Below are 25,955 nucleotides of genomic sequence, written 5' to 3'. Positions count from 1 at the left end.
GATAGTAAGAGAATTCTCTTAAAAGTAAGATTCTCTATAAACTCTTTACCATTGTTTCAAAGGAAAACTAATAAAAAATACTTGAAAGTTTTGAGTTTTAACGATAAGGGCAAAATGAAAGGTAAAATGAATAGTATCAAGATTGATTTTTTAGTATACAAATGTGATTTTCTTGTTAAAATGAACAATACCGAGAGTTTTTCGTTAAAGTTTCCTTGTTCCAATTAAATTAAAATTAAAGAATTATTGTTACAATTTACTTTATATAGAATTATGAAAAATATAAGGTGTCTGACAATTTATATTGACAAATGCTAAAGATACTCCACCTCATATTCTTCGTATTTCCCTTTCTCTAATTACTATTTTGATCTTTGTACTTTGGTATTGTGTTTGGATTGGAGAGGATCACATCACATTTTTATTAAACAGACCATCATCTTTTTCTTTTAAGCGCGTCTTTGCCTTTGATTTTTCTTCTCTCTTTTTCCATATGGAGTTATTGACACCTTTAGCCTCATGTCACATACTGCCACAAAAAATTTGGCCAGAATGATAGTGATATCTAGTGTTTTTTGTTCCAAATTCAATTAAGATAAGCTCAGATAAGTCATTTTCTTATGAAAAAGTTTAATTAATGTCGCTTTCTTGTGAATTTGGACGAATAATTCAAGTTTGAAACTTCTTTTAATGTTGTAAATAAAATGTCGGTATTACCAGTATGATATGTTACTTTATGAATTTCACTGAAGAACAAAATATGACACTATGTTGACCTTGATTTTTTTTTTTTAATCTTTATTTCTTTAAGGATGATCTTTGTGTTTTTCTTGAGTTACTCGTGCATGTTTTTCATCAAAAACGAAAAATAAAAATAAATGTAAGTTCATCTAATTAACAACCAGATAAAATTACATATGTTTTTTTGGAAACAAAAAGTTTGAGAAGAGATTGACTTCTCTCCGCATATTCACAATCTTGAATTGGATGGACTTACGTAAAAGTACATATGTTGCTAGTTATTGACTCACGTAATTAGATAAGAATTTGGGCAAGTATCAAGATATTATCCCCAAATTTAGTATTAAAAGTTTAAGTACCTAACTATTAGTTAATTGGTGAGAGACCAAGACTTTTTTAACACCTACACTTTGAATAACTCTTGATTGGTCCTCAGAACCAAAGTAGAGTTAAATGATTATTCTAAGGACTTTTATGTGCTTTTGATGATTATTCAATTAAAGAAAAATGCTAATTGAGGGATTCTGTTTACAGTGAGACTCTTTATAAACTCTCTGTCATCTCATATTTTTACCACATATTTTATAATGTTGACAAGATAATTAACGCTGAACTGTGAGAAAATAGACAGTCTAAGAAGAATCCCTAAAAGACGAGACTGACTACGTCAAACATATCTTTCTACTTCTGACTCTCACACGAATGAACATGGCGGCCCGAAATTGAGTAAAAGAGCATCCCATCACCTTTCCTTTATTTTAATAAGGGGTGTGCTATCCACACATCAATTTTTACTTCTCACACACCCCTTGTTAAATTATGTCCGTTGATCTTCTTCAATTCATCCGATCCGACGGCTGAAAATTAAAAAAAAATATGAGAGAAGTAAAAAGGGGTGTGTGGATATCACACCCCTTTAATAATTGTGATCAAGAGCACACATCGACCCACTAATCATCATCTCATCTGGTCAGAAGAAGAAAAAAAAAAAAAAAAGGAGCTTTCTTAGCATTCCTCGTCATGTAAATTATGTAAAATAATTTATCAAAGTAATGATGTGAAGAAAATAAAATTCAAAGTGGAAAACTATAAATTTCCTTGGGGCCACAAAGGGATTTTGAAAAGTATGATGGCGGCCAACAATTATGTTCTTAGTCAAATATTAACTCCAAAAATGCAAAAATTATGAATTGTCCGGTCAAAATATGAAATGGGCAAATAATAAAGCGATGGGAATGACATAAAGGCCAAAAGCAAGTCTCCCACTCCCACAAACAAAAGGGCGAAAAAAACAACGACTTTGTGGGAAAATGATTGTGGCCTACGTGGCATTTTTATCCACGGAGTCCGACATTGACCCGACAGCCTCCGCGTCAAAATCATTGCAAAATGAAATTTCATAGTTATCGGCATTTTGTCTTTTAATATTATGAAAACTAATAAAAAATATTTGAAAATTTTGAGTTTTAATGGTAATGATAAAATAAAGGGTAAAGTAAATAGTACTAAGATTGACGTTTTAATATAAAAATGTGGTTTTTCGTTAAAATAAATAAGGTCATGAACTTTTCGTTAAAATTCGCTTTAATATTTGTCTTGTCTAATATGTCCCTTAAAAAAATAAAAAAATTTGACTACTCAAATATGAGTAGAAATTCTTCAAAATTCTCATTAACGGAGTTTTGTATTTGTGATCATAATTGTTTAGAGTTTTGTTGCACTATGTGAAGATTATCTTGGCAAAAAATGAATTAAAACTAAGGTCGTCTAGTCAATCTATGGTAGCAAATAGATAGACGGTTTGTAATGTTTTTATCGATTATGCTCATCTGTTTTTACACAATTAGATGACTAAACGGCTTAATTTTAATAGACTTTTTTTGCAGATGTGACGTTAAAGTTATTTATAATAAGAACGGTTTGGATCATAAAAATAAAGCTCTATGAATCGGCAATAAACAATTTTAAGTAGAAACTCCTACTTATTTTTTGAATAGTCAAGTATTATTCTCAAAAAATTACAGACCATATCCTTTGTACAACATCGCACAAATCGTTTTTCTGCGACAAAGTTTATCACAACTGTTAAAAAAATCTTACTTTAAACGTGACACATGGATAAAGTTTTTTTTTTTTTTTTAAATTTCTTCTCTGACCCACCACCACCCCGCTTTCTCTCTCTCCTCCGCTTTTTCCTTGTCGAAACTCCAAGCACACCATCCAAAAGGGGTAGATTCGATTTCAACCAGTTTATTTTTTGCTTAAACCATACCAAATTATAGTTCAGTTTAGTTTGGTTCGATGTTTTTTTTCGGTTTTTTGGTTCAATTTGACATTGACCCAAAATTGCCTTATCTCCTACAACAAGGCTATTTTGCCTCACGAAACCTTCTTAGGTATTTTTGCCCAAGGCATTTGCCTATTCCCTTGAAACCTTCATTGGAGATATTATTAGATTGTGGCACTACAAACCATAAGAAAAGGGGAAAAAGTTCCCACCATGGATATTAGGTTGTACTTGGAAGTTTATCTAAATTAACCAAAAGTGTTTTTATAGTGTTTGACAAACAATGTTAAAAATACTTAGCTTTATTAATTAATGAAACCCTCTTTATCAATCAAAAGATGATGAAAAGACTACTTAGTTTTCTATCACACAAAAAAAATGATGGGCAATAATGTAATTTCACAGGTACAAATTTTACTGATTTTTATTGAAGTCTCACTTACATGTAAAATACCTCCAATATTAAATATAAAAAAAACCGAAAACCAAAAGTAAAAACCTCCCACTCCCCCCACGTTCTCTCTCTCCCTCTCTCCTTCTCATTTTAAAAAAAAATGTATTCGTACACATAAAATATGTAGGCAAATGCTAGTATACAATATAAAAAAGTACTTAAAATACTTTATAGAATAAGCACCTGTTTGTGTGCTTCGTGAATGAAGAACATCAATGTATATTTTTTCACTTAGGGCCAGCCAAGAAAAAGAGATAGCCCAAGAGTCATGATTTATGTGGGCTTTTAGTGAGCATTTTTAGTTGGCCCAATTTGTCAATAATATGAAAACATAAAAAGTATGTATTTATATGTTTTAAGGCCTGTTTTGGTACTGAGGTGATTTTGAAAAAAATTGGGTATAAAAAAAAGCTATGAGCTTTTTTGTGTTTGGTAAATATTCAGCTTTAGTTTTTTTTCACAGTTTTGGGTGAAAAAAGCCAAAAACACAAAGTTGCAAAACCCAGCTTTGAAAAACTGACTTTTTTTCACATCTGTTTTACATAAAAGTTTACCAAACACTATAATACTGTTTTTTTTCTTTTCAAAAGTACTTTTACAAAAAAATTTACCAAATACTTTGCTGCTTTATTTCACAGCATAGCAGAAGCAGTATTTTTTCAAAACACAGCAATATCAAACCAGCTCTAACACTCATCACGTGTACGTTGCACAAATGCTGCAAGAAAAGACTGGGAACCGATATACACCGGATTTATACGTAAGTTGTTCTCATTCTTTACAAGGCAATATTTAGAATGAGATTCTTCGTATATGACTTTCATAATATCATATTCATATATACTTAATTAGAAAGAAGAATTCAGTTTACATTGTGATTTGTAAGTTTTAAAACATTTTCCTATACCAACGATAGGATGTCTATATTAACTACATGAACGAGGATTCGAACACTGGACTTTGGTTACTATCTTTATTTTCAATAATTATATGTAGTATTCTTTTTTGGGGCTAATTAATAAATTCTACAATGGGGAATTGGGAACACATATATTCTTAAGAGATTTTGTACGGTACTCTGTTATTTGGGATCTTCGATGTTATAGCCGTTAATTCATTATTTGAAAAAGAAAAAAAAATAAGATCTAACAATTAAAATACATGAAGTATTCTATACTTTGGAGTATCTTAGCTAAAATCTTTAACAAAGTTGTATGCATGGTTTTTCTAACTTTCTATCAGATCAGTCAAATAGAGAATATATGTCTTTCTGCTTATATGTCAAGATACGCATATCGTATCACCTGGTTCTGATGATTTCTTTCTATATATTCTCAATATTTCAGCAACTAGATCAACCAATTGGGTTTCTCCTTTTTATCAAAAAAATACACAAAAGCTTTTGGTATGCAAAGCTGAATATGTTAGGGCAATTTCCAACTTGTGAGAAGGGGCGGATGCATAGGCAGAAAGAATAATTAAAAGGGTGTTCTAACGCAAAAGCCATTGATGGACATGCAGAACCGTATAAAAGGCAACTTTACAGTGGAATAATGATCAGCACCATTGATTAGGATTCCAGGTATATCCATTCATCGGTCACATTTGGTATATTATGTCTTTCTATACCAAATTAGTAGTAGTTTTTCGTCTCAACAAAGCGAGCGCTAGGTACTACGTATCGAAAAATTCTACCATACAATAGTGTATGTCATACATCATTTTTACTAAGCATTGAATTTGGCATGTTCACTTTTACTCTCATAAGTATAGATGATAATCACTGCTGGATTAGAAATGCATCTCGTACATTAATGTTATAGGGGTGGATTTGTAGCACCACCTTTTTTACACAAGTTTTTCAGGGCCCACTTCGTAATGTACTTCAACGATCTGAACCGTCTATCTTTTAGGACATCATTCATAGATATCTTGACAAAAAATTGGACAAATCTAAAATCATTAAGACATTCATTTGTAGTGAAGAAAATTTACGAATACGGTTCTACAAAGAAACCCTAAACCCTTAATTCAACAGTCATGTGGTTTTGAATTTGGGTGACGTACATGATCTTTGGGGAAATACCTAAAAGATACAGAGGTCGGATCGCTAAAATACATTATGGAGTGGCCTTGTAAAACTTGTGTAAAAAAAATGGTTTCACGGATCCGCCCATCAACGTTATGTATACATAATTTGTGCAAACCCTAATCCCTAATAGATGGTTTTGCTTGTTGAGAGGTCTAGATCAAGGACTTTCTCTCCCCAAATAAAAATGAATGGAAGTTGGTTCCCCATTGCCCTCAGCAATGTCTAATCGAAACAACCATATATTCGGTATCCAGTCCTAGGTCTTCGAAGAATCCATCCATCGGAACGCATCTGCCTGTGCCGGCGCATGATGACCATAGAAATGTGGAGGCCAACGGTGATGAGGCTCCAACTTGCAACTCAGGGCCACCAGAAAAAAAAGGAAAACTAGTACTGTCAAGTGTCAAAGCTTTTGAAGGAAAGGCAGGCAGCAGGCATCCATGGATATAAATTAAATTCTTTGATCGATCGGACGTGGATTATGATAAGGATTCCAATCCAATATATATATAACATCAGAATTTCAAATATATATATACCTGAACAAAAAAAAGTTGCATGAGTATTATTCAGTGCGCAAATATGATATATCCAAAGCCAATGACTAGGAGCGCCTTTTCAGTGTGTTTCTCCCAAATTATAGCAGCAAGAGACAGCTGCAATTGCATAAAAAAAGAAGATAAAAATACAAGTATACATCTTACATTACTTGATAAGATATTTTGGCTTATGTATGTAGTTTACAAAGGTTTTAATATTTACTTATTTTATTTCCATAAAAATGAAAGATTATTGATCTTCATTGAGAGTGATATAATAAGCCAAGAATCTAGGGTTCCAAACCCTCATTTAAAAGGGTGACCCCAAGGCAACAAGGCTTCCCGTTTTGTGATGGTAGGAGGGAAACACTATCGTACGCACTCTTACCTTTGCTTTGCAAATAGACTGTTTTCATGATTCAAACCCCTCATTTGTAACAAAGAAAATGTATATACGCCTGTTTAGTATCCATCAGATTTGTTTTATCATACGAATGGGATCTCTTGAACTTAAATGATAGAAAGAAGAAATGTTTGCTTTCAAGACAGCTGCAGTACTGTAACAACTAGTTATCAGTAAATTGGATACATAGTAATTTAGACAACTATACTTGATCCAATTGTGCCAACTAAACTGGGAATTAGAATCATAATTCACTAACAACAATATATATATATATATATATATATATATATATATATATATATATATATATATATAGATATAGATATATTCTGCACTGGACTTGTAAGTTGGAACTATTTTACCCCATGGCAGTGCTTTGCTATTTAGGTTGCCACTAGCCCAGATATATTATGATTAGGTAGATTCTCAAAAATCAAGTCATACAAAAGCAATTGCCAACTGTCTTAATTACTGGTTTAGTAAGAGGAGAGTACAATACATACAGCTATGCTTTTGCTCTAAAAATAGTTGAAACGCGCCAAGTTCTGCAGAGTTTTCTGCATTATGGTCTATAATTTTGTCGAAATTAAAAAGTTGATGAAGTTAAATTGTTTTTAAATTGCAAGAGTTAAATCGCGATAACCAAAACTATAAACGCTCAAATTACAAGGACTAATTAAAGTAGTAATCTGTGTTCAATTTATTTGGGTATATATTCACTTATTTGGGGTGAATAGTAGTACGGAATGAGAGATGTAGGAGGGTTGCTACACGAGATGAGCCAGCTAGAAATGTTTCGGAAGGTTGCTTAATAAGAGAGCAACGACCAAACAAAAGAGTACATGGTGTGTTCGAGTTGTTGAGGAAATCTGTCATTAGGGTTGCACAGTTCTTATTGGGTGGCATAACTAGGCGATATCAAAACACATAAGTTTTATATTTTTGTGAGAAGTGTCTTACAAATGATACGATCAAACATATCTTGTTCAAGTTTTTCACCTAGGGTTGAGACTTGAGATTGACCACAAAATGCATGTATAAAACGCTTGGAAAAAGATAGAGAGTGGAAAATGAATTTTGTGTTTTACCTCATAAAACTCGACATTAACACTCTTTTTGTGAATAAGATCGATTATCTGGGCCTCATGCTTTCTGTTCTAGTGCACAAGTACTACTCTTGATAAATTAACTTAAGCTATAACTAAGTAATAATTACATACTTTTAAATATGGAAATTTGAAGTCACATTCTAGGTCATCAATAGATCATGTTGAAATTCTTTTTCTTGTTAGTTGCAGCAACATCTATACGGAAGTTCTACCAATCATAAAAACTAACAAGAGATTTAGATCTATAAAAATGTTGATAATATTATATTAGCCTATTTGAAAACTGACTTAAAAAAGGCACATCCCTAAATAACTGAAATTTTTTACCCAAAAATGGGTGAGAGGAGTTTCGTCTTGCACGAAAATCATGCGTATTTGCATCGGGATTAGGTGCCCTCCAACCATAATCTATTGTCAGTTACACTGATAAGAGAAGTTTTTGAGTGTGCCGGGTGAGAACATGGGTCGATATACAAAGTGTCATGACACAACTAGTTGAAATCTTTTTGAAGTTTTCAGCTAATTATATTAATTGTTATACTTAGTGTAACAGATAGTGTTCTTGACACACTGAAAAATCTCTCAATTGATAGACGTAAAAGTTTCATAACACAAATCAAACATTAAACAAGTTAGGCAATGGTTATTCATGCTTTCAATTTGTCATTGTGTAATCTGAAATTAATATTTTACTATCTTAAAATAACCCTCACGGAAGAAATGCATGATAACGTACAAATTGAGAGTGTGAAGTGAATCTTGTTTTCCTAAACCCTAATTAATATCATTCACTTGAAGCATTACAGCTAGGAGATCATTTGTCAGTGTATACAGAGAACACATCTGGTACACAAATGTAATAATACAATTGATGTAATAATACAATTGATTGAAAATTAAAAAAAAAACCAAATTTTCAACCAATTGTATTATTACACGTGTACCGGATCATGTGTTCGGCACACTCAAAAAATTTCTTTCAACTAGAACGTAGAAATGGACGGTGTATATACGAAGCTTACGGGAAGAAAAGAACACCAAGGAGAGTTGAATGAGGGCGATCATGTTACTTTTCTATTGGGTAAAACAAAGTCGGCCTGTATAATTTCTTGGGGGTTTAAACCCTAATACATGAAAGAGTAATACTAAAGAAACTAAATTTGTAGACTAAATTTTATAAATTAAATGACATAGAAGTTGATGATTGAATTATTATTTAAACGATGTAATACGTGCTCATTTTTTATTGATGATACATTATTTAATTTGCAAATTTAGTCTATAAATTTAATTTTTCTGACATTATTCTATAGAAAATATTGCCTAGAAAGTAAAAAATACCACGTACGTTATTGCAAAGTTCAAAATCCTCCCCCATTGTTTTGCAAGTAAAGAAATAGCTGTGCAACCAAACCCGACCCCACACCACCCCACCCCACCCCACCTATCTCTTTCTCTCTCTACTCACACCTCTCTCTCTCTCCTCCCTCCAGTATATAAGGAGCTAACACTGCCGTTCTCTTTGCTCATCAAACAATTATAACCCTACTTCCATTTGGCATTTTCAGCCCTCTAGCTCCCCAACAAGCATATTATCAGCTGTAGCTAGCGAAGTTCGGTTTACATCGATCAATGGCGTCGTCAGGATCGTGGACGGCGAGGCAAAACAAGTTGTTTGAGAATGCTCTGGCGGTTTACGACAAGGACACGCCGGAGAGGTGGTACAATCTCGCGAGGGCTGTGGGTGGCAAATCAGTGGAGGAAGTGAAGAGGCACTATCAGATGCTTGTAGAAGATGTGAACAAGATTGAGGCTGGTGAGGTGCCTTTGCCTAATTACAGAAAATCTGGTGGAGGAAACACTAAATCATATTCCATGGATATTGAAGAACAGAGGTAAATTTATAATCTCTTTTAATTCCTGGAGCTGCATTCATTTATACAAAGGAAAATACTACACTTCTAAAAATTTGGTTATAGTTATTTACCCATATATATATATATGTTTATAAATAGTTCAGCTACTCTCTATATTGTCAATTTGTTTTATGATGAAACCTTAACTTTTTTAATAGTATCAGAGTAGGTTGTCATGCGTGTGCCACATGTGCTCCACACCACTTGATTTGCATTGTCCTCATGTTAGGCTTGAAAATTCGTTACACGTGAGGGGACGTGTTGAAAGTATAGATTTGGATATATTATCCAAATTGTTAAGTTCATCCATAAATCTTTTACATCAAAGTAACAAATAAAAAAATTGGGTGGATTGGTATGAATTTATCACAAATGCAATTTTTTCAGTTAGTATAGCTTCACACCAAATCCCTCTAGAGCCCAAACTTCCATTTCTCCAACCTGCTATCCCCCTTGCTTGGTGCTTCCTCTAAGGGGTTGTTGTGAAACAAGTGCACAATGTCTATTGGAACGTCCATTTATTTTATCATATCAATCCCATATCAGAGAAATGAGAGATATTGCATGTGCTTATAAGTAATTGAGCTACTTTCCCATATTGTCGATTGATTTTATGATGAAACCTCAACTTTCTTCGTAATTGAACCATACTTTAAAGTTTGGTTATTTACATATCGTAGTTGTATCATGAAATTAAATAGTTTACTCATTCTATATCTACATTCATTTTTTCTTGTTCAAAGCAAATGTATACGCATGAATCACCAACGTGGCGTAACAACTTCACATGTTTTAACACATAGAATATTAACACATAAAACACGTGATATAACAATAACATGATCCCAAGCTGGAAAAAAAGTTTTTATATATTCAAAGAGATGAATGTTTCATGCTTTCCCCCCTGTACCACAGATGATCTTAATTATGGTTTTCATGCAGGATGAAGACTCTAAGAATTCAGTGAAGGAGAGCAACCCAGATCAGTTCGTAGATGGGAATAAAGATTCTTAAGTTTCAACATAAAAGAAAATGCAGAACCGTCGAAGTAACAATATATATAGACGACAAGAGTCAAATGTGATTAGTTAATCTGTTGCAGTTTCCCCTTTAATTTTCCAAAAGTCATTATATTTTCCTTTCAGCTCCTTTGTACTAAGAAAAGGAAAAGAAACTCAGTTAATGACATGAATATAGAATATAGAATATGGTTGCTTTTCATGGATCTGGATTCTTTCCTCTCTTCAGTCTCTTTCTATTTGAACCCTTACGATTAAGTCACGTCAACATCTTGTGTCTCTTTATAGAGAGAGAAAGACAAAGAAAGTGAGAGAGGAGGAGATGAGAGAAGATTTGAAAGTGAGAGAATTTTACGTGAATGAAGTTCAGTCAAAACCGTCGAAAGGTGGGAGTATCAAATTAAACCAGTACTTATCAAATGTTGAAAGAAGTGACACGATCAGATCTTCAAGTTTGAAATATTGGTCGTCATCCCCCGCAATATATTATATATCATATTCATGAGGGACTCCATGGCAGCTTCTTCATTTTGCTAACCAAATAATAAAACTCGTATGGTGTGACCCAACTGAAAGGCCAAATTATGATCGTAGTCTCTTTTAAGGAGATAAAATTTTGTAAACTAAATTATATGGAAGTTGACGATTGAAAGGTGCTAGCGACTTCCTCGCTGGCTCTTCTACTAATTTTGCAATTTGCGTGATATTTAGAATCATCTATTTTTTATTTGAACATCAACTACGCAAAAACTAATCAAATTGAAATTTTTTAACCGTTCGATTAACGTTATAAAAAAATATAATATTTAACTTAAAATATGATTGTGTTGAAAAAACTTAAAGCATATTTGTATACTTTTTACTGAGATGATCTTTAAAACCAAAACACAAAAAATAAACGGTTTGAATGATTGTGCAATATTCTTAAACAAAATTAAAAGAAATAAAAAAATCAAAATAAAAAAGATGAACAAAAAGGTTAAAACGACCTGAAATGTTAACCCTACTCGCCAAAAACGACCGATACAGAATCGTCGTACTTTGCAAAGACGGCATGGTAAAAACGCGCCTAAACGAGTAAACGGCGCGAAGAAAATAGCCAAACGCCGCCACAACTGCTTCTTCCAAGCTCCAAGGTATCGGACTGACTCGTCGGCTGACTCAGGCATGGAAGCCGATTCATCTTCCTTCAAGGTACGCGACTCACTCTCCGTCTACAGGCAGTTTCTTTTTCGCATTGCTCGGCTCCAAATTTTGAACTAAAAGCTAGGGTTTCGACGCGTTTCTGTTGCGACGATTTCAAACACGAAGCGTCGTCGTTCCCTCCTGGTTGGTTGCAGTAGAAATAGAAGCTTTTAGATGGTGGACAACACTAGGAGGTGGTTGTGGACTTGTAGTGCTGGATATTAGGGCACTGTTTGGTTGCAGCTGCTTCTGCCAAACAGAGTATTTGTGTTGTTCTTAGTTTAATGTGAAAATTGCTCTCATTATTCCACTGAAACTATGCTAATCCCGGAGATGATGTTAATGTTAATGTGTGATTATGCAGATAATCTTGGGATCGGCTTCGATAGCACGCCGGAAAATATTGGCTGAAATGGGATATGAATTCACAGTCGTGGTGCTACCAATTGTTCCTCTGAAATATATAAAAACTAATTTCCCTGCTGATTTTTTGAAATTAAACTCTTGTTATTGCTTTAGACTGCAGACATTGATGAAAAATCCATCCGAACGGAAAAACCAGAGGAGTTGGTTTTGGTTCTTGCCAAGGCAAAGGTTTGGTGTTCATCTCCTTTTTATTGTTTTCCTATTGCGAATCTAACGCTAAATACTAATCGGCTGATTTGGAATTTGCTTCTTTTAGTTTAGCGTTGTTTTGATTTTAATTTCTTACATTGGCCGTGTATGAATATGCGTGTCAGGCCGATGCTATTATATCAAAGTTGCAAAGCATCAATAATCAAGAGAAGGATGCTGAGCCGACAATTGTGATTGCGGCAGACACAGTATGTCATTTCTTCGTACATATTGTGTATACATCTATATGTATGGTATGATCACTCTGTATATCTACAAGAGGCATCTTAAAATCTGATATCACCTAGTGCCATTTATGGAGGAGATGTTTCCGTTTTTCTTTTTATTGAGGAAGTATCGTTTTTACAGTTTTAGACTTTTTTTTAAGGCTTAATTTGGGATTTTGACTGCATAACTGTGCAAAACTAGTTGAGAAGAAAAGAAAGATACTAATTAGTTGTGGTGCTCAACTAAATTCATGCTCGTAACTATAGGTCTTTCTTTCTGCTTGTATATGAGTGTCTGGAATTGTGTGTGTTAATGCTCCCTTTGTTGCAGTTGTTTGTTTACTGGATATTGTTAATAATGTTATGGCATTGTCTGAACTGGTTTCTCATTGAAATAGAATTGCTTACCTATCTAAGCTGACGGAAAAATCTCAGGCAGAAGCCATTTCACAAAAGCTCCCAGTTGGGGACTACATAAAGGATGCCGAACCAACACTATTAGTTACTTCTGATCAAGTATACATCACATCTTATACCATATTTATAGTCTCTATACTCTTGTCACGTGTCTGTTGCATGTTGCAGATAATACACCTAAATGTATATATGGAATTTTTATCATACTCCATTCGTAGGGCCTCCGTATTTAGACCTTGTATAAATACTCGGGGGACTCAAATGTAATTATGTAATAAGGGAAGGGGCAAATATGTAATAAGTGAGGAGCCCTTATTCTATAAAAGGACTTCTCACCCTCCTCATTAAGGGAGGCCGATTCTTAGGCCTTAAGCTCCCTCATCCTCTCAAAGCTCTCACTCTCATATTCAGAGCTCTCTCCCTCAGAAATACAATATCAGTGTGGACGTAGCCCAAACCTTGGGGTGAACCACGATACATCTTGTGTTATTTACTTTCTTGCAGATTCACGGTCGGATTTACATTGTTCCAAGACCCCTCCAGTTTTGTGCATCAACATCTTCTGTTATGGTTGCTCCAAGCATCAGCTTTGCCATACTCTTGTTTGTCTTTCAAACAAGGAATTTAGAGATTTATAAATTTCTAATTTATGAGTCCATGAACATTATTGGCCTATGGTGATATGACTTGTTTGTAAAACCAGGAATTTAGAAATTTCCTTTTATGGGTCAGTGAACGTTAAATCTGTTATTTCTTACTCTTATTGTAAAATGATCTGGAGGTGGTGGTCTATGAAGGTGTGATCCGGGAAAAACCATCCAGCAAGGAAGAAGCACGGCAATTTTTGAAAGGTTGGCTTAACGGTTGATTTCAGTCTCTATCCCTGATGTTTTACTTTTTGACTCTGATGAGTTTCCTAACATGAATTGCAGATTATTCTGGAGGGCATGCAGCAACAGTAGGATCTGTGCATGTTACAAACCTTAAAACGGGATTCAGTAAGGGAGAATGGGATCGAGTGGAGGTACCCTTTTTTTTCAGTGAAACATAAAATTGATGCCAATGCTACAACTCCATTGATCATATCTATGGATAATATCTATTCGGGGTTCCTTGCAGATTTATTTCCATAAAATACCAGATGAAGTCATTGAGAAGCTGGTAAGAGTTGTTCTGTATCCTATTTGGTTGTTTCACTTCTTTCTTGATGAGATGACGACGATAGAACCCATTCCTCTGTGTCCATGTCAGATTGAGGAGGGGATAGTGCTCAAAGTTGCCGGGGGACTCATAATCGAACATCCTCTTATTCTTCCCTATGTCAAAGAAGTGGTTGGTTTTCTACTCTCTCTTCTAAAGTTGTAAACAATAGTCATTACATTTTGAGAATGCGAGGCAACAGAAGCATGATGGAGTCTATTTATGGTACCGTGTGTCTGTTTCATCCAGGAGCTTTTGTTTAATGAATCCTGCAAGCATAACCCATTGTGGTCGGATGTTTGATCTACTGATTACGGATTGTAGAGCCCTGTCATTATAGTCATATTTGAATTGGTGTGGTGCTTGCAGGTAGGGACAACCGATAGCGTGATGGGACTTCCCATAGATCTCACTAGGACACTCCTGAAAGAGGCCCTCTAGCTGCAGCCGGAGATTTCCGCATTTTTATTTAACGGTACTTTATCTAATTGACGCGTATTTATGTTTCTTCTGTCGTTAGGCATCTGATCTCGTTTCGTTGAACTCTATAACTACCTGCTATTCGCATCTGTATCTGTTGTGAACTATATTTGCTTCCCGGATGAATCGTAGACAAGTTTGTTTATGTCGGTAGTACAGACCGATGTGAATGAGAAAGAGAAACACTAAGGACTCTGACGGTATCCTAAACCTATCATGCACTGCCATGCGAAATAATTAAGACGTGGTGCAGTCATACCGCCGGCATTCACGATATATTTCCACAGAGGAATTGTTAGGGTGTCTGTAAGGACCATTTGCAAGGTCTCGTTTTTCAATGGCGTAGATTGCTTTGCGGGCAGTGGACTTCTCCATTTGCAATGAAAGATAGAGGTCGGTGGATTCTTAAATTTGGGTTGCGACCTCTATCTATCTGCATTGATAGATGGAGAGGTCCAGGTAAAGCTCCCCCTGTATCCATCCAAACACAAATAAACTATGTAACGAGTCTTTTTTTATGACATGCAAAATGCAGTCTAACACATATATCAAAAGCGTACACTTAAAACTATAAAAAGAAAACGATTAGTGTTTTGCTATCATGTCGTGTTCGGTTTTGTTTGTAAGTAGGAATGACTCTACATGTAGACGTTACAGTAACATGTGATTGTAATTTTACAATATAAAGAAACCAAAACCAAAGGGAAATTGAACAAAGGAATGATATCCACTTCGGATCTCTGCGTACCGTGCTTGCAGACTGAGAGATTCAGACCGTTCAAGAGAGAGAGAAAGATATATGGGTCGTTCAAGTTTCTAGATTTTTGTGAAGTGGGTCGGTGAGATAGACTAATGAGATTGTATGATTAAATTAAGTAGTCTGAATTTATCGGTTCGGGGTCTGCAGGATCTCAATCCTTGATCAATAACAATTGAAATACTTATTTTCAATTTAAAACACACATTTTTGTCAACGATAGATGATGCTCATGTTTATCTAAAACAGTTTTGAAATATGCACTTACCTAATCCCTTTATAAATAAAATCTCACCTAGTTTCTTTCATCGGGATAAATAACGTAATTTTCATACAATTTAATTAGCATACATAACGTTGTCTTATCGATTCAGATGACGTAATGATGTGAGAGGATGTAAGAAAGTCTAATTCCATTGTGATCTCTATAATGCAAGAGCCATTGCTTACCTAAAATTGATTTGAAAAACTTCACCAAAAAAAAAAAAGTTTTGAAAAAGTTTACCCAAAAATATTTGTTTATGAAAAAATAAAAAATTAACTTTTATTAAAAATAAATTCTTCGTTATTAGTCAAATGATAAGAATGAAAGATTTTTTTCAGTGTGCGAGAATATGTCATGGTATTTCAAGTATCATAATACAAGTGATTACAATTTTTATTAACTATCCAACCACTTGTATAATAACACTTTGTGTACTGAAACATATTATCGACATACTGAAGAATTTCTCGCCCGAAGCCAGCTATTTATATAGGAAAGGGATTCTCTCCGGATCCCTTCCTCCTAATTCATCAAAACTGGGAATCCATACTGTTGAAATTTAATCCAACGGCTGAAGTTATTATAACTTTGAAAGTGGGCTCATATTTGTAGCCGTTAGATCAGTTTTATACGGCGCGAATTCCTTAATTAGATGGATTAGGGGGGAGGAATTCGGAGTCCTTTCCATTGATATATTCCCAGTTTTCCCACGCATGACGTAACGGTTATTTAACCGTCAAGATCAATCACGCTCTCCCATTTCTCAAGTCCCTCCTCGTGATCTCATCTCCCACCACACAAAACCCTCCCCACTACCTTTCGGAGCTCGGGAATCTCCAACTTCTCCGTCCTTTGCCGTACACCATCCGCGGCCGCCACCATAATTATATTAATACGGTAATACCCCATTGCCCCACATGGCCCACATCCATTTATAAATACCCCTCTCAAATCGCTCACTCTCGCTTCCCTCCAAAGCACACAGAGCGACGACCTTTCTCAAATACCCCCGGAAGCGGAGCCACCGGCCATGGACCCAGGCGGAGCAACCAATGTCGCCACCGCGCGCGGCGGAGGCGGTGAGGTCGGGGTCCGGATTCACCAAACCCGACGGCTCCCCGATTTCCTCCAGAGCGTTAATCTCAAGTACGTGAAATTAGGGTACCATTACTTGATCTCCAATCTCTTAACCCTCTGCTTTATCCCGTTGATTATCGTAACCCTAATCGAAGCCTCCCAAATGGACATTTACGACATTCAACAACTCTGGCTGCACCTCCAGTACAATCTCGTCTCCGTCATCATCTGCTCCGCCGTCCTCGTCTTCGGGTTGACCGTCTACATCATGACCCGACCCAGACCCGTTTACTTGGTCGATTACGCCTGCTACCGCCCGCCCGATCACCTCAAGGCACCGTACCAGCGCTTCATGGAGCACTCCCGCCTCACGCAGGACTTCGACGACTCGTCGCTCGAGTTCCAGCGCAAGATTCTCGAGCGCTCCGGCCTCGGCGAGGAGACTTATGTCCCGGAGGCGATGCATTACATCCCTCCCCGGCCGTCGATGGCCGCCGCCAGGGAGGAGGCGGAGCAGGTGATGTACGGTGCTCTGGATAATCTGTTTGCCAATACCCATGTGAAGCCAAAGGACATTGGGATTCTCGTTGTGAATTGCAGCTTGTTTAATCCGACGCCGTCGCTTTCCGCCATGATTGTTAATAAGTACAAATTGAGGGGTAATATTAGGAGTTTCAATTTGGGGGGAATGGGTTGTAGTGCTGGGGTTATAGCTGTTGATCTTGCCAAGGACTTGTTGCAAATCCACCGGAATACTTATGCTGTTGTTGTTAGTACTGAGAACATTACTCAGAATTGGTATTTTGGGAATAAGAAGTCTATGTTGATACCCAATTGCTTGTTTCGTGTTGGGGGTTCCGCGGTTTTGCTTTCCAATAAGTCCGTTGATAGGAGGCGGGCTAAGTACAAGCTTGTTCATGTTGTGAGGACCCATCGTGGCGCGGATGATAAAGCTTTTCGTTGTGTTTATCAGGAGCAGGATGACAAGGGGAAGACTGGTGTGTCTTTGTCGAAAGATTTGATGGCAATTGCCGGTGGGGCGCTTAAGACCAACATTACCACTTTGGGACCTATTGTGCTTCCTATAAGCGAGCAGCTTCTTTTCTTTTCATCACTTGTGGTTAAGAAGCTGTTCAAGTCCAACGTCAAGCCATATATCCCGGATTTCAAGCTGGCATTTGATCATTTTTGCATACACGCCGGAGGAAGGGCTGTGATTGATGAGCTGGAGAAGAACCTGCAGTTGCTGCCTATACATGTTGAGGCCTCTCGAATGACTCTACACCGGTTTGGGAATACTTCGTCGAGCTCCATTTGGTATGAATTGGCGTATATGGAGGCCAAGGGGAGGATCCGCAGGGGCAATCGTATCTGGCAGATTGCCTTTGGAAGTGGTTTTAAATGTAACAGTGCGGTCTGGGAGGCACTTCGGAATGTGAAGCCATCTTGTAATGGTCCTTGGGAAGACTGCATTGACAAGTATCCTGTGAAAGTAGTTTCCTAGCTCAAGAACATCATTCTGGTTCGACTCTCCATTCAGAGTTATCTATCATTACTAGCCTAACCACTCTATCTTGCATTTTTCACTTCTTGATCTTGTACTTTATTTGGTTTTTGTTGTATTAGATACTTGATGTTAAACTGTGATTTTTCTCTGCTCGATTCTCGCATATGTTCAGTCGTTTGTCCAGGGAAGTTCCAATTTGTAGCATTGCTTATTTTTGTATTGAGAATGCTTCCAATTTACCATGTTGGATGTATCTCTATTTATATGTTAGCGTTTTAGAGTTTACTTTTTCGATTTAGTTAATTCAGCTTGTATCAGGACCTCTGTCTTCAATAGTCAATAAAACCAATTCATTCAGATGAACATTGTGTGGACAGTAAAATTCTAATTGTGTTACCGCATTATACAAATTCTGCTGATGTTGAACTCTTGCTGTTGGACTCTCGATGTGAAAAAAACCTTAGCGATATCAGACACAGACACATGAACATAACCACTGCTGAATTTCACCTACTTTGTATTCAATTACTAGAAGATAGTAGGACTGTTTTCTGCTTATGGGTGAGGAAATTTATAATTTTCCAATGCATATATCATACATTTTAGCATTTTACGCACTTTGGACGATCTTCATACTCATCCATTGTGCTTGTGATCTAATTAGGTATACTCTTGCATATGCTATATTGATATGGTTCACAAAGTTTGCTCCAACTACTAGAGGAAGAGAGTTCATGACAAGAAATTGAGTAGGTTTATCTCTGGTGTTCGTATCTATATCTGTAACTAGTGAGGTTTTAAATTTCAGTAGCTGGAATATAAGAGAGTGCATTCGTTCTTGCCTTCTGAATTCTGAAACTACTCAAATTTCAACGATGAAATTCTAGAACGGACCAAGATCGATGGCCGCGGGATCCTCAGCCAAAGATCCAATGCCTGAGGATCCGAAGGCCATAGATCCTGGTTCATGCTATGGGTAGGTCCTTACTGGACAAAACTCTACTTTCAAAGTTATATTGACTTTGTGAGGATGGCATTTAGTTGGCATTAGCTGTTGTTTTGCATATTATGTGTGGTGCAAGTCTATGTTGGTTGCATTTATTGACTAATAGAGATTTTTATGCCCTTATATCCTGAAAAGTGGGCAACTGTTGCACATGCTTTTACCTAATTTCCACTCTTCAAATACCCATTTTTAAATAAATTTCGAATCTTTACCTTCAAAATAGAGACAAGGAGACATGGATAACGGAAGGAGGGTGTGTGTGCAGAGGCTGCACATGCCCTAGATTCTTCCCGTAGACATAGATCTCGAAATTTGAATTCATTTAACGATGGATTAGTTTGGAAAGATACATAGTTTAGAGTCTACTTAAATTGTTTTATGGACTGCACTATTTTATCAGGATCTCTTATCCGTAAAGTGTGGCACCGCTGTGGTATTTTAGATTAGTAATGCAGTGTTATGTGAAAAAGTTGGGAAACATGTCGTCGCGTTGTTAGTGTATACTGTTACGGCATATCGGGGTATTTGCTCATTTGGGAAGCAAGAGTGGGAATCGCACTGTGAAAAAGTTCGTATCAATCACTATGCATCAAGTATTGGTGGTCGATCGTTTCAATTGATCAAGAGTACTTTTTGTGTCTTTTTACTTTTGTGTTGGAATCTACCAACGGACAGTTATTAGAATTCGCCGCCGACGACAAAGACTGGCGATTTTAACAAATCATTTTTAGTCTTTTGTGAGTGCAGAGAAATAATAAAAATGTTCGGTTTAGAATGCAGATGACTAAAAGAAGTTTTTGTCGATTATATTTTCATCAATATTTGTACAACTTAGTTTGTGAACTTTAATTTTCTTCAATTTGTAATAAAATGGAGTTCTCTTTAGAAAAGGAAACAGAAGTTGGGCAATTTCATTTCCAATGCTTCACTTGCGATCCAAACTACACTTACAGGAAAATACAATGTGGCGCAATGGTTCTTGAACTTATCTAAGAGTTTAATTTAGCTCCTCAACTCAAATTTGTATTTCCCATTGTCCTTCAATTCGGAAAGGGATCCTTTCCGGATCCCTTCTACCAAATCCTCCCAATCACCTAATTCGAACCCTTGAAATTTGATCAAACGGCTAAAGTTATTATAACTTTTAAATGGACCCCTTGTTTGTAGCTGTTGAATCAAATTTCAAGAACCCAAATTGATTGATTGGATGGATTTTATGGAAGGGATCCGGAGAGGACTTTTCCCTTCAATTCGACCATATGTTACACCTGTATTCCTTATCGTTAATTTTTCTTTTCATCTTACGGGTATAGTGGGAATTTCACCCGTCTTAAAAATTAATGTTAATTTGGAGCAACGAACATAATCCAAAAGTTGCATTCTTACCCTTACGTTTTACAGAAAAAGCGGACAGAAGTAGTAAATGCGCAAAACATGGTCGAGTTGAAGGGGTAAATGAACTAAAAAATGAGTTGGGGGGGCGAAAGTATAACTCGTAGATAAGTTGGGGACTATTGCTCAAAATTACTTCCCGGTTATTCCAATAACAAACTAACCGTAATAGTGGACCCTTGGGCCTAGGCCCAGTTATTCCAATGGTGCTCTGAATGTCATGGGTAGGGCAGGTTGTCAGCAAGACAACCCCAAAAATAGGATTTGGCTATTTAAACCTAAAATTAGAATACTAATTTGGTTTTTTAGTCAAAAAAACGTCTATGAGTTTGGCTTAACTCCTCACTTTGATCCCTAAAATTTAAAACCGACCGCAGTGGTCCCTGAGATTGTTCACTGTCAATCATTTTGGTCCTTTCGTGAAAAATTTCCGTTAAATTGAGGGTATTTTTGTCAAATCAACTCCTTCACTTGAAATGGTACTTACTTCAATTTACAGATATTTTTCATATAAGGACAAAAATGATTGGTGGTAGACAATGTTATAGACCACTTCTATCAATTTTAAATCTTAAGGACCAAAGTGAGGAGTTATTATAATCTTAGGGACCATTTTGACCAAAAAGCCTACAAATTTTAGAGTCTTGCTGTAATTTTTATCAGTATCTCTCGTTCACAAAGCTACGCCCCAATGACGGTATTCCAGACCAATAGTCCCAGGTGGCGGTATCCCAGACTAGTAAACTAAGGTTGTCCTAAAGGCAATGGTCACAGTACAAATTGCCCGCCAACGTCTACTAAACCATGGAAAAACATGGTATGAATTGCAATGACAAATAAACCCTTTACTAGTCTTTGTGAATTCAAAATCTCTACGCCGGCATGAATATAAAACCGGAAAGGTTTCATGACAGAAGAAATCTGCCGGCAGAGAAGGCATGGAAGCTCGTCGAGTTCTTACATACAAGAACTACATCGAGGGCGATGGAAAGTTTATGAATTCAATAAAACTATAAGAAAACTGTGAGTTTACAGCTATCTATTGAAAGATACAAAACAAGCAATGAAAGTAGCAACCGAACACGAAGTGCTGGCTGAAGAATGTCACGAAAACCGCACGCTTTGTACAGTTCCCGTAGGATAATCTCAAAACGGGACAGCAGAACTGGTTTCTTGCAACAGAAGAGAGCAAGTCGTATGCAAGAACGGTAAAGAAAAACTTATCTGAAGGACCATTGGATCTCTTCCAGAGTTCTCCCCTTTGTCTCCGGAACCCAAATGGCAACAAATACAACGGTGAAAGCACTCACCACCATGTAAATGGTGAAGGTTCCTGTTGAAAGTGGAACCAAAGACGTTAGCCCGAAAAAAAGTAACAGAGGAACAAAACTGCTAAACAGTACAACCAAGGAGGGAAAAAGGGGCAATTAACAGCAAGAGCAGCAGCAGCGACATCATCATTGATTTATTTCAATAATTGGGGTGCTCGACCGAATTATTTGGGATGTAATCACAGTTTTATTTAGACATGTTACCGGCTAGACTGAAGGAGACAGAGAATAGAGAAAGAGAGAAGAGGGGGCACACCTCCACTGCTCCATTCCAGTAGCAAGTTTGCCGTCATCGTGATCACCCAGGCTACGAACCAATTGGCAAGTGTTGCTATGCTTCCAGCAAGGCCTTTAATATTAACTGGAAGAATCTGCATTGCCAAATTCCACAATTTATTAAATGTTCCAAACAATATTCAGCAACTAGTTATAAGATTAAAAATTTCGTGCTCGATGCAAGACTCAAAACTCTACACCTGATACAACTATATCATTGACATACCTCAGACATTATTAACCATGGAATAGCTCCCAAACCCAGAGAGAATGCAATTACCATGGCCTGCAAAACAGTGAGATAATGGAAATTACGTATAGGAAAAAAAAGAAGCAGCACCGTCCTTTGACTTGTGATGTTAAAAATATAAACATACCACAACTCCAACCACTGATATGATGCCCAATATGCTATAAATATTTGAATCAACATCGACAAAATCCTGCGATCAGTGGAATTCCTTTTGAGAATATACGCAAAAGAAGCACATAGCCTTAAGAAATTTGTACAAATACGATAGATTCAATACCTTTATGTAGAATGCTATCGCAACAATGAGGAGGAAAATTGTCATTCCAACAGATGAGATCTACAGTGAAAAGAGTGATTTTTCTCCATCTAATCCAAACAGATAATATACAAGTGACTCAATATTGACAATAGAAAAAAAGACGTCAAACTCACAATAAGCAAAAGACGACGGCCTGCTTTGTCCGCCAACCATGTAGTCACGCCAGTCGCTATGACCTAAGTGCATACAGATTCTTGTTATGTTTACAAACTGAGAATATTGAGTGAGAGAAGAAACAAATTCTGAAGTTATCTTCTTGCTGTACCTGAACAGCACCGAGACCAACTGTGGCTACGTTACTTGACGAAATCCCTGTTCAAACACTGAAACTAATAAGAACAATTTCAGATTAAAATAAATCTGACTTCAAGTCAGTTTTCCACTATGTACATGTAATACAGGTATCTATGAGTGTGCTAAATACACAATAATAAGGTTGTACATATACACACTTCCTGGTGCCTGGTGTGTCAAAGGAAACAAGTAACAAATGATATGAAAGTATTAATATGGTTCCGTAGAGCATACAAATATATTCTTTCATATATGAGGGGCAACTTACCGGCAGTTGCAAAAATGGTACTGGAATAGAATAGAACACCGTTAATTCCACTTAGTTGTTGAAGAACAAGTAAACCGATTCCAATCTGCAATGCAACAGTTTGTGAAAACAGTTAGGTTTTGACATATAGATCACATTTTGGACTAGAGGACAGTAAATTAGAGAATCAACTTTTTTGGACTATAGCAAATACCATTAAAGGAAGCCAATATCTTCTTTGTTTGAGTTCTGCAAACCGAATTGTTGTTTTTCTGGTTGATGATGCCACAGACCTCTGCCCAGTACACACCAAGGAAATCATTTACATAGGTGAATTTCCAAATAGTGATATGGTCATAGCATATTTTTAATGCCATTATCAGGAAATTATGGCTTTGTACCTTGATTTCACTGACTTCAACCGAGATATCAGTATCAAATCCTCGAAGAACTTGCAGGGAAGCTTCAAAATCCTCTGTCATACCCATTTTTGCCTGTTGAGATCAAAACCAAAAAAGACAAAACTGTGATCAAGAGGCTTTTGTGAACTTACTACGAGGTCTTCATAACTGTGATCAAGAGTTTTTTTGGGAAAACTTCATATCTAGCATTCTAACTGTGATCAAGAGGTTTTTGAACTTACCAGCCATCGAGGAGACTCTGGAATGAAAAAGAGCCCAGGTATCAATATCGTACAAGGCAATATTCCTGAAAATTTTACCCGGACATAAATCTTCTGTTAGTAGTGTACACAAGTAATTAATTTCCTTCCTCAAAGGAGGGTAAGAAGTTGAATTTTCATTGATGTAATAAAAAATTAATAGCATGACGTGTTCCCTCAAAAGATCATATAAGATGTCCTTTATGTACTCAAATTTCTAATTACCATTAGCAAGCAAATGAATTCATAATTCTTCCAAATAAATCGAGTTTATGAAAGTACTACATCCATGAGAGGTAAAAACAAGTGACGTGAACACCACGGTGACTTTTTATGAAGCTTACCCAGAACTGCAAGTATCCTCCATGGAACAAAAAGTCCAAGCAGATAAGCCAGCATTATCCCAATCGTTACAGAGAGCTACAGAAGAAGGATTTTAAACAATCTGATTAGAGACAGACGTTAGTAACTCCTAACAGTTAACTCACAGTAAGAATAAGCTACTAAACAAAGCCAACCTGATTGACTGAACCCAAAGCACCTCTCAAGTTTTGAGGTGCTATCTCAGCTATATATACCGGCACCTAGCAATGACCAAACCAAATCAGTACTCTCACAGTTCCACACTATGCATTTTTCGACAACAGAAACACTTGAAACAACTCGAAATTACCGTGTAGGAGATTATTCCCACGCCGAATCCTTCCAACAACCTTCCCATGTAAAGAAAAGAAGAATCCTGCGAAAAGAATGATGTCAGACAGCATTCTTCACAAGTCTGCTTTCCAATAAACATGGATAAGTTACGAAAACTCACCTTGGCAAATGATATGGCAAGCCAACCGATAACATTAGGAATAGCAGCGATCATTAAAGACTGTAATTAGCAAAACCCTGGATTAGAATTAAACAAAGCTGCTTAATAAGGAAACTAACAAGTGATTGAATCCTACCCCTTTGCGCCCAATATACTCAGAAATCTGACCGCTGGCTATGGCTCCAACCATAGCTCCCACATTCGACAAAGAACCGAAAAGCGAAAACTGAACCAGATGATATAAAATAGTAAGAAACTAAATAAATGAAAAGAAAAAAAAACCAACGCAAACGCAGAAACACTGAGATTCGAACCTCTGATACTGTGAGTCCAAGATCCTTGATGATTGCTGATTGGGTCGGAGATGAATAGCCAGACTGCAAAACCCAAAAATGTGATTCATAATTCAGCAGATATGAATACAAAGAAAGTAAAATCGAGCTCAAGCTTCTGTTTTTGTGAGCTCTCTGCAATCGAAAAGCTCAGCGTCTCTAAAACCCAATAGCTCAAGGCTCCCCAAAGGCGGAAAACGATTGAAGAAGAGGTGTGCTTACGGTGAAGCCGAATTGAATAGGACCCAGAGCGACAATCAAGACGCAAGCGACAACAGAAATGGAGCTATCACGGATCACCTGCGAGCCCATCATGCTGGATTGCCTGGAACCCATGCGGTACCAGCTCCCAGTGTGGAGGAAGGGCTTCCGGAGATCTCCCCTCCCCTCCTCATTGTCGTCCCGGAAACTCATTTTTCTCGCCTTCTCCGATCAGAGAAACAGAGAGAGACACAGAGCTTCGTCGTCGCGCGCAGAAGGTGGTCGACGAAATGGCCAATGAAATTAAAAAAAAACCAGAAAAATAATATTTAAGAAAAAAAAAAGATGGATGGCTATGGGATGTTTTTTCGTGGGGTGCGACTACCGTGATATAATACGTCCAACCGTGATCCTTGCCGTTACCTCTAGTCTCGTGGGATGACTGTGCCACCGTGTTCTCCTTCTGCCACGTCGCTGTGTGAAACAATATGTTAGCCCTCAATCCTCGTGGCCTCGTCATTCACTTTGAGTGT

At 36.8% G+C, this 25,955-nt stretch overlaps 4 protein-coding genes across 8 annotated transcripts; 3 read left to right on the top strand and 1 right to left on the bottom strand.

The window, feature by feature from the left end:
• The first annotated feature begins 9,143 nt into the window (after positions 1-9,143).
• LOC103428647 (protein RADIALIS-like 3) lies at positions 9,144-10,765 on the top strand. The gene is made up of 2 exons (XM_008366769.4): positions 9,144-9,523; positions 10,487-10,765. The coding sequence occupies exons 1-2, from the start codon at positions 9,261-9,263 to the stop codon at positions 10,509-10,511; spliced, it is 288 nt and encodes a 95-aa protein (XP_008364991.1). The 5' UTR covers positions 9,144-9,260; the 3' UTR covers positions 10,512-10,765.
• Positions 10,766-11,578: 813 nt separating this feature from the next.
• Positions 11,579-14,832, top strand: LOC103428648 (uncharacterized). Of its 5 annotated transcripts, XM_070827063.1 has the most exons (11): positions 11,621-11,757; positions 11,875-12,009; positions 12,113-12,184; positions 12,268-12,342; positions 12,489-12,572; positions 13,026-13,106; positions 13,789-13,858; positions 13,940-14,031; positions 14,127-14,168; positions 14,259-14,339; positions 14,577-14,832. In XM_070827063.1, the coding sequence occupies exons 3-11, from the start codon at positions 12,161-12,163 to the stop codon at positions 14,646-14,648; spliced, it is 621 nt and encodes a 206-aa protein (XP_070683164.1). In that variant the 5' UTR covers positions 11,621-11,757; positions 11,875-12,009; positions 12,113-12,160; the 3' UTR covers positions 14,649-14,832. The 5 variants fall into 5 exon arrangements, with proteins under 5 accessions (XP_070683163.1, XP_008364993.3, XP_070683165.1 ...); XM_070827062.1 differs by lacking the exon at positions 11,875-12,009 and having other exon boundaries at positions 11,579-11,757; XM_008366771.4 differs by lacking the exon at positions 11,875-12,009 and having other exon boundaries at positions 11,579-11,757; positions 14,457-14,832.
• A 1,615-nt stretch (positions 14,833-16,447) lies between these two features.
• On the top strand, positions 16,448-18,656 carry LOC103420939 (3-ketoacyl-CoA synthase 4). The gene has a single exon (XM_008358974.4). The coding sequence runs from the start codon at positions 16,740-16,742 to the stop codon at positions 18,288-18,290; it is 1,551 nt and encodes a 516-aa protein (XP_008357196.3). The 5' UTR covers positions 16,448-16,739; the 3' UTR covers positions 18,291-18,656.
• A 3,015-nt stretch (positions 18,657-21,671) lies between these two features.
• LOC103420941 (sugar transporter ERD6-like 6) lies at positions 21,672-25,955 on the bottom strand. The gene is made up of 18 exons (XM_008358975.4): positions 25,444-25,955; positions 25,204-25,266; positions 25,026-25,115; positions 24,890-24,949; positions 24,746-24,811; positions 24,591-24,656; positions 24,417-24,492; positions 24,055-24,119; positions 23,813-23,905; positions 23,626-23,706; positions 23,433-23,517; positions 23,136-23,182; positions 22,984-23,046; positions 22,829-22,888; positions 22,676-22,741; positions 22,525-22,584; positions 22,279-22,393; positions 21,672-22,024 (listed from the first exon to the last, which is right to left on the bottom strand). Exons 1-18 carry the CDS (start codon positions 25,633-25,635, stop codon positions 21,912-21,914), a joined length of 1,461 nt encoding a protein of 486 aa, XP_008357197.2. The 5' UTR covers positions 25,636-25,955; the 3' UTR covers positions 21,672-21,911.

This window comes from Malus domestica, chromosome 08, assembly GCF_042453785.1.
Source record: "Malus domestica chromosome 08, GDT2T_hap1".
Lineage (NCBI taxonomy): Eukaryota > Viridiplantae > Streptophyta > Magnoliopsida > Rosales > Rosaceae > Malus > Malus domestica.
The sequence above is the reverse complement of the archived record's forward strand: the minus strand, read 5'-3'. Positions and strand labels throughout refer to the sequence as shown.

Bases quoted from the DNA above. Each gene is read 5' to 3' on its own strand.
- LOC103420939 (XM_008358974.4), top strand. From the start codon at position 16,740: ATGGACCCAGGCGGAGCAACCAATGTCGCCACCGCGCGCGGCGGAGGC.
- LOC103428647 (XM_008366769.4), top strand. From the start codon at position 9,261: ATGGCGTCGTCAGGATCGTGGACGGCGAGGCAAAACAAGTTGTTTGAG. The intron at 9,524-10,486 runs GTAAATTTATAA...GTTTTCATGCAG, and splicing joins ATGGATATTGAAGAACAGAG to GATGAAGACTCTAAGAATTC.
- LOC103420941 (XM_008358975.4), bottom strand. From the start codon at position 25,635: ATGAGTTTCCGGGACGACAATGAGGAGGGGAGGGGAGATCTCCGGAAG. The intron at 24,950-25,025 runs GTAGGATTCAAT...TGCTAATTACAG, and splicing joins AGTATATTGGGCGCAAAGGG to TCTTTAATGATCGCTGCTAT. The intron at 23,906-24,054 runs GTAAGTTCAAAA...TGATCTCAACAG, and splicing joins CAGAGTCTCCTCGATGGCTG to GCAAAAATGGGTATGACAGA.
- LOC103428648 (XM_070827062.1), top strand. From the start codon at position 11,731: ATGGAAGCCGATTCATCTTCCTTCAAG. The intron at 12,573-13,025 runs GTATGTCATTTC...GAAAAATCTCAG, and splicing joins TTGTGATTGCGGCAGACACA to GCAGAAGCCATTTCACAAAA. The intron at 13,107-13,788 runs GTATACATCACA...AATGATCTGGAG, and splicing joins TATTAGTTACTTCTGATCAA to GTGGTGGTCTATGAAGGTGT.